We start from the raw sequence: 8122 nt of genomic DNA, 5'->3' as shown, positions 1-8122 counted from the left end.
GAGAGAGAGAGAGAGAGAGAGAGAGGGGAGAGACAGCAAGACAGAGCACAGGCGTGAGAGTGAGCTATGTAAGGAGAGAGAGAGATCATGGGGGGTAGTCTCTTGCTCATTGTTTAATGTTTCAGGCGTAACACCACCCCCTCTTAAGGGCTGAGCAGAGGGGCGCTGAGATCCAGCGTGAGGATACCGCCAACCAGCCACAGAAGAGAGCATTCCTCCGGTTACCATGGTAACGAGCCCTCAGCTGGGAAGGGAAGCAAGTGCCAAAAGGATGCACAGAAGAGAAAGAGGGGGTAGAGAAAGAAGAAGAGAAAAAGGAGGGGTGTATGACACCAGCCGTAATTTTGATGATCCTAAATCCTGCCTGCAGAGAACGACTCTGCCAGCAGCACTGTGAGGACAACAGGATCACTCCTGGTTCACATTATGCTCACACATTCTAATTAACAAATATTGTACATTTTAGTTTGTGTTGAGGCCAGACTGCATGAGTCCCTGTTTTTTGGATTTTGGTGAGGGGGGGACTCGTTTACCCTGGGGGGCTGATTTTATAGATTTTCTTTTAAAGCTTCCAGCTTTTTCTTAAATTTTATACATAAGCATCGACTTGTGGTGGATTTTATTCTCCTTTGTGCATTTTAATTGATAATTCTCCACCTACATGACTCTGTTTTACTGCATTTATTATTTTTGTAAAACGCTGTGTAGAATTGTTAGCATTATTCTATCAAGACATCCCTCTGTATGCACACGAGGCAGCACAGACCTCTGTTGTTTTACATTCAACAAAGAATAATGAAGCAAAGTCTAATAAAATATAGTGAAGACCCAGAAAAAGCACTCACAGTAATTTCTCATGATCTAAGCACAATGCGCACACACACACACACACACACACACACACACACACACACACACACAAATGCATCCATACGCAGTGAGAGTGATGGGAGTGTTACCACCTGCAACCTGCTGATAATGAAGCTGTATTTCAGCCACCTAAAGGCAGCCATCTGTGGTGGGGCTGTCCCTGCTTCTTACACCCCCACTCCCACACAGACACACACTCACACACACAGGGCCCAAGGGACTACTGTCCTTAGGATGCTTTACATCCACATGACATTCATTATAACACAACTGGGAAACATGTAGACAGAAAATCATTTTAACATTATGGTCAAATAAAAATAACTGTTGCTGTCACTCCTGCACTTACAGGATAGTGAGCTACCAAACACACATATGCATACAGTGTGTGTGTGTAGAGAGAGGAAAGAAAAGACTGGCAGCTTTCAGTCTTGCAGTGAAAAGGAAACGAACAGCCACTGTCACAGGAGGAGCGATGAAACCATGACAACATGCCAAATGTTGGCCAACACTTGGAAAATGAGCGCTGCGTGGAGCCTGGGAAACCAGTGTAAGAAGAGAAATACTTCACCGCACACACATGAAAACAGACTGACTAATTGTTGAGAGTCAGCACAGCCTCTCGCCACTGAGCTCTGACCAGCAGACACACCATGAAGGCATTGTTCCAACTCCAGAAGTGCAGGAATAAAGCATTCATCACAGTGGGAGCTTCAAAAGTGAAAAAAAAAAAAAACTTTAAATGTTCAAAGAAGCGTCTGTGGTCGCACAGACAGCAACGCACTTTGCATCATATCAGTGTGAAAACACAGTTTTTCCTCATCTATGAGAAAGGACGGCAAAGCAGCCCAGAGGACAAGCAACTAAACAACAGCAACGGCTGTTACTGTCTTTGAATCGATTAAAGGCCGTTCAGTTAAACGATTGCTGTTTGAGTCTGTAAAATGTCTAAATAAATGGCTTTCTACAAAAGCCATCCTGTTGCAGCTCTGGGCAAGTGTGTCACCCATCCAATCAGGTGGACAGCCTTCAACAAACGCCTCTAAAGCAGGGAAAGCCCTCCACTAACCGACTACAGAAAAGAATAAATGAATGTTCTAGATGTATCTGAAGTATCTTGCCTGAAAAGGCTTCACTTTGAGCATCCTGGGAAATACAATTCAATTATTATTTGTTCATGTTTCCCCTCATTGAACCACGAGCAAGTGTCCTGGCAGCAGTGGACACATACACACAAATACACATAGAAAAACACACAAAGTATACAAGAGCTACAGCCACGCCAGGTTTCCACAGGATGCACGAGGTGATTCCGAACAAACTCCTTGTTTCACCCGGCCAACGATCCAAAAACATTCCGATAATGAAGATGGGAATCCTAACTTTGACAGGATGGAATCGCAGGATGTTTGCCACTTTGGTTAATCGCTTATAAGGAAAAGTGAAGAGACTTTGAGATGATTGCACATTTTCTGTCATCTTCTGTCATTCACTTCCTGTTCAAAGGGAGTTCTTTTGCTCCACTGTCACCAAGTGCTTGCTTATAATCAGCTGTACGGCTATAACTCTACAATAGTTACTTATAAAGCGCCTTTAGGTGACTGTTGTTACGAGCTGACCTGATATAAATAAACTCATGTGAAATATAAAGAGCCATGCAAACATTTGCTTCAGTTTATCCAACTCAGTGATGCGGGTGGACTCATGCTCATAGTCACACCTACAGCCAATTTAGAATCAGTTAACCTAGCATGCATGTCTCTGGACTGCTGAAGGAAACTGGGGAGATTATAGAAACTCCCCACAGAAGAGGCTCAGTTGGTGTGTGGATTCAAACCCTGGACCACCTTGGTGTGAAACAACAGTGCTGACCTAAAGCTTTAGATAATTACATTGTCACCAAAAACTTTCATTTATTAGTTGGAAACAATCACATCTTATGTTGTACGTCTGTCCTTTCCAATTAATCTTCAGAATCATACCACAAAGCTGATACATGGCGATTCTGCAGAGCGAGTATGCCACTTGTGCAGAGAGGGAAGCACACACAAACAGACTAACAAAAAGCGTGGGCTTGTTCTGCACTTGTGTAGGAGGTTTAATGATGTGCGGACTTCCCCATCTGCCAGCTCAGCACCAGCACTTTAGATTTATACGAAGAGCCTTTCTTGCAGTGCTGTCGCTTCACCACGCCAGCACACACATGCACTCCTGCATGAATCTTCATTTCTACAAGCATATGCACTCAACCACTGTATCCAGTTACAGAGAAGCACTCACAGGGTCACTTGATGTACGCACTGGACAGCACCACTACTGGTAGTGGCTCTTTTAAGCCAGAGAAGATGATGGCACGGGAAAAGAGAAGGCGAGATGTGTCTGTGATATCGTACCTCTTTCAGAGGTCAGTGACATGATAACCTGAGGGGTAGATTCTTGCACGTTTTCACATGTTAACTGTGAAAAATGTCATCAGAATCAGGTTAGAGTGCTGTCTGAACCTTGCTCGTAGCACCCCTCAGCTGTCACAACAGGAAACACTCTGCTTGGATTGAGGTGGTGCAGAACCACCAACCGCTGGCTGTAAACTCAGCTCGCCGCTATCCTCGCCATTCCAATATCTCGAATGGGCATTGTGCAGACTTTGTACCAGGAGCTGGCACATTAATGTCCTGCTGCGCTGGACATTTTCACATGAAGCTTTGCAGGTAATGTCTAGAAAAAGTCAGAAATGCAGAACATCTCAGTGCTGTTTTTGCCTGTGAAGAGCAGTGTTTCCACATAATTCGATTCTATTTGTGGCAGCAGGAAGAGCGCATGCACATGTGAAAGGAGGCGCACCAGAACTTCCTTAAATAAATCATTAAGTAATACTGCAGAGTGACAATAAACAATGGAGCAATAAACAGCCACTGCTCCAGCGTGGCGACGAAGTCCGACTCAACCATCTGCAGCCTCTGTGAGTTCAGCGAGTTCAGGGTCTGGTGAGAGAGACTCCTCCGGCTCGCAGTGAGCTCCACAACAGAAGAAAGACTGCTGAGCCAAGCTGAAGTCCAAGATGATGGAGGTGGTGTACAGATGTAGCTACCTCTGATAGGACAACAGCAAGCTTCTCAGCATCCAGAACCTTCAAAATAAGAGCAAGTGGATTGAAAAATGAGCCACAAGAACGCTTGGGCTATAAGTATCCTTGATATACCTGGGCAGCAGACGTCCCCATCCTGTTTCAGCATATGTGCAACACTGAAAGACAGCCATCACAACAAGAACGGATGTGATGACATCACGCCTTCTTAGTCGCGCTGAACAGCAGCTATTATACTGCCGGTGCCACAGAGAGAAGGAATGGAAAAGAATGAGGTTGTCCGCTTTCAATAGAAGGAAAGCTCTTACACGCAAAGTCGACTCCTACTATAAATAGAACTAATATAAAATTTGGAACTTTAGTCGCCTCCAAGTTCTTTGTTCACGAACAAATCAAATTATCTGGGTTGCTTTGTGTGACAAATTGCTCTTGCAGCTTTATCCCATCTGCTAAACAGGAGAATTCTGTGAGTAATACAGCAGCAATGTGGGGCTGTTACAATCCAACTCCAGCAAGCAGCTAATTGGCTGCTTATGAATTATTCACCCCCCTGAGGGAACTGAGCAGTGCATCGGGTCTACCTGCAGGAACTGGAGGGAGAACCTTTATAGTTTCTAGACGCATGTGATCACAGATGGTGGGGCATCCGAAACAGGGAACCAGGCCAGAGCAGCCACATTACTGTCACAGTACCTGAGAGGCGATTCTGATGCAGTGACAACACAGTGCAGTGACTTTGAGCTGCAGATGAAAATCAGCCTTCTGCCTGATGTCTCATTAATATGGCTGTGATGACATCACCTGGCAGCTTGACGGGGATACCTGAACAATATTTTCAGTGTCCATCCCATTTAGGCTCTTTTAGCTATAAACTAAAGATTAAATAATAAACACTTCCAGATCATTCGCAGCGTTGCCTCGAACTGCAGTCTCCAAAATGGCTAAAGCACCGAAGCCCTGAAACAGTCCAGTCCACCAAAATGACTCATAGTGCAGCTGAAAATGATACTTTGCAGGAGCAAAGAGTGATCATCACCCACTGCTGTTCTCCATACTGAACACATTCTATGTACAGAGCAGCAGGACCTCAGTGCAATAAGCCGATGATACCTACGCTGCACCAGCCAATGCAGGGATGTGTTGCGTTGCAGCTGCGGTATGTGTGTGTGTGACAGAGAGAGAGTGAGGGAGAGAGAGCAGGGACCGGACAGTGCAGCATCACCGCTCTGCCTCTCCTGCAGAGAGCAGCCTCAGCACAGCGGGCCCATGTGACAGATGGACGCTGGAACGGAATTAGAGACAAGAAAAATCAGAGGGGCCCATCATCATCATCATCATCATCATCATCAGCCCTCTCTGCCTGACAACAAGGATTAAAGGCGCACCGCCACCAACACCACAATCACCACCACCATTATGATCAGAAGAGAGCAGCAGCTCTCTCCCCGCATCCACCAGAAACATCCGCAACTAGCACACGTTTCCTCCCATTTCCCGCATTCGGGACACGCAGGACGCAAAACTGCATCACCCGGCATGATGTCAGCGGGGCAGGTGCGGTGACGCCGAGCGCGGTCCTCACAGCACCCACGCGTGATGTGGGAGCTTTCACTAACCTGTCTGTCCTTTGCCCAGCGTCTTCTCCAGGCGGTACGGTCCCACATAGTTGGCGTAATGCCCGCTGTTGGCGTCCTTGCCCGAAGAAGACATTTTTGGCGTGAAACGACTCGCGGGGAGGGATTTCTTTAGCAGGGGTCCGAGCGGGACGCGTCTCTGGGGCGAAGAGAGCAATTCCACGGAGCAGTGGAGTTCGCCTCGGTCACAGCTCCAGTCTGTGCTGTGCTGCTGGTGGCCGCTGCAATATTAGCGATCCTGTGTGTGCGCCTGTTAATGTGTATGTATATGTGCATGAGTGTGTGTGTGTGTGTGTGTGTGTGTATCCACGTCCGTTGCTAACAGTCCTCCGCCGATTCCCTCAGTGCGGCTCAGATTGCGGTTTTGAATCGGGGTGTCATGATGTTCACGCCGGAGGAGCGGTGCGCTGCAGCCCCGTTGGGTGTGAGCTGATGACGGGACAGCTACTGCTGCTGCCTGGCGCCCCAGCAGCCTGCGTCAAGTCACAGCTGATGCCAGGAGAGTACTTCCGGCTCCACTGTACAAGGTAAAATGTCAAATATGAATCAAATGGGTTTTTTTATAAGCTTTTATGGTCTTATTTGCAAATTTCTTTTCCTATTTATAAACCAAGAAGGTCCACAAAATGCAACAAAACAGAAAAAAGCATCATTTCCGGTGTTTTGATGCTTTTGTTTCTTGTTCTTCAGAAACTCTTTTTCCTGGAATGGTAACCTTTTGGTTTCTCACTGTAAATGACATGTTTCACCAATACGCAGATGCGCTAACTAACTTAAGTTCCTTTGATTTTCCATGAATAAACCTTGGACTGATTCAGCACTAGAGGATAGATCTGCACCAGTGTTGATTTTTTTGTTATTACATGTTCAATTCTAAAGTGTAAGGGTTCATTTTAAGCCTAAAAAACCAAAAATGATATTTAAAAATGATTTTGAAATCATAATATCTTCTGATTCAAATAATATTATCTCTTCTTATTCTGGCAAAGCTGTGTTTTGCTGAATTTATTATTTTTCTCTTTTAAAATTCCATTTATAGTGTCTGGTTTTAATTTGAAGGGCAGTTCTGACTTCCGCTTCCATTCCCGCTTGACGCAGCTGCTGTAATTATGAAGCGCACATGCGCACATATCTGGCATGGCAAGGATTTTCAATTGAATTTGGCTTGAGGGAGACAGTGGGGGATAAAAGGCTGCCACTGTTTAAAAGTTCCTTTAAAAAAATAAAAATATAAATAACTGAGATACGACACAAAATAAAATATAGTGAAGCACAGAGACATCCAGAAATGTTCTTTGCACTTGTTCATCTCATTTTTCTTTTCGTAATCTTTTAATTGATTTCTGCTGTAACCACTGCGTTCTGTCAGACACTCAGTTGTTAATTGAAGGTGAAGAATCATTATGTTTGACTGTGGGTGGTTGTGGTTGTGTGCGTGGCGGTGGAGTACGACTAAATGTTACATGCTGGGACACTCTCACTTGATTAAACCAGCAGTTGGTGACAAAGACCATCTATCTGTCTCATCACTCCTTCACAACAAAGGCCTTTTGACCCAGCACGCTCAGTGGCAGATGGGCCCCCCACCTCCTCCTACCTTCCCTCCCACTTGTCCTTCTGCCTCCTCCTCCCCCAACACACACGCACACACACACACACACACACACACACTGTCAAAACCATGTCCCTAACAAAGACTGGCAGGGATGAGTGAGCGATGGTGCATTTTATTGCGATCAGACCTGGCTGTTGGTTGAGACCTCTGTCTACAGATCAGTCATAAGTCCTCTCATAGACTCATGCCACCGTGCGCACTTCCAGTAGGATCGCACCCCTTTGATCCCCGGTGGCTGTAACACTGTTTAACAGCTGCAGACAGCTGTGGTGGAAAAGCTGCACCGTTCTAATCACCTGCAGTGAGTCTATGGGAGAACAGGACTGGCTGTTCAATGAGAACAAAAGTGCAAATAAGGTGTTGCGATAAGCTAACCCCAAATATCTTCTTTTTGTCTTCTATTCTTCATGTGACATAACTCCCATATTGCTACAACATAGCAATATGGGAGTTATGTCACAGAGAGGAAATCTCCCTACAATAATCGTGTCATGCACAGAGGCTGTGACTCTCTTGTTTACCTAGCATGCTGCCCAGAGGTGAGGCTCTCTTTAAATTCATCAACTTGCTGAAAATGAAAGTGAAGTTGAAGCATGTTTTGGCACACTACAGGAGACCCTTCATGCATCATGGATGGATAGCTAGAAAGATAGATAGATATACATATAATTAATAAATAAATAAAAAATACACGTAACATATAATGTAATTGTAAGGAGGTATTTCTGTAGCCTTTTGATTACTACATTACTGGAAAGGGGGTGGGATTAAATAAGCTTATGCTGCTTCCTGCTCCTTTTTGAACATGAAAGTTATTTGTAGTTTTGGTTGCTCGTTTTCCTTTTGTTTTGTTTGTTTATCTGTTTTTAATTCTATGTTGTTGTAATTTTTCAACATTTTCAAAATAAAGGTTCAATC

General features: G+C 45.0%; 1 protein-coding gene across 6 annotated transcripts in view; it reads right to left on the bottom strand.

Moving 5' to 3' along the window:
* LOC102211069 (serine/threonine-protein kinase BRSK2-like) overlaps nucleotides 1–6077 on the bottom strand; it is a 145852-nt gene extending 139775 nt beyond the window's left edge. For 4 of the 6 annotated variants that reach the window (XM_005747596.2, XM_005747598.1, XM_005747595.2 and 1 more), the window contains exon 1: nucleotides 5572–6077. In XM_005747596.2, the coding sequence (XP_005747653.1) occupies nucleotides 5572–5665 (94 nt within the window). In that variant the 5' untranslated portion in view covers nucleotides 5666–6077. The remainder of the gene's footprint in view (nucleotides 1–5571) is intronic. The other 2 variants (XM_005747599.2, XM_005747600.2) reach the window with 1 other exon arrangement.
* Nucleotides 6078–8122: the final 2045 nt, after the last annotated feature.

Source organism: Pundamilia nyererei, unplaced genomic scaffold (genome assembly GCF_000239375.1).
Source record: "Pundamilia nyererei isolate P.nyererei 1_Seehausen unplaced genomic scaffold, PunNye1.0 scaffold00200, whole genome shotgun sequence".
NCBI lineage: Eukaryota > Metazoa > Chordata > Actinopteri > Cichliformes > Cichlidae > Pundamilia > Pundamilia nyererei.
This window is presented reverse-complemented; position numbering and strand designations above follow the sequence as displayed.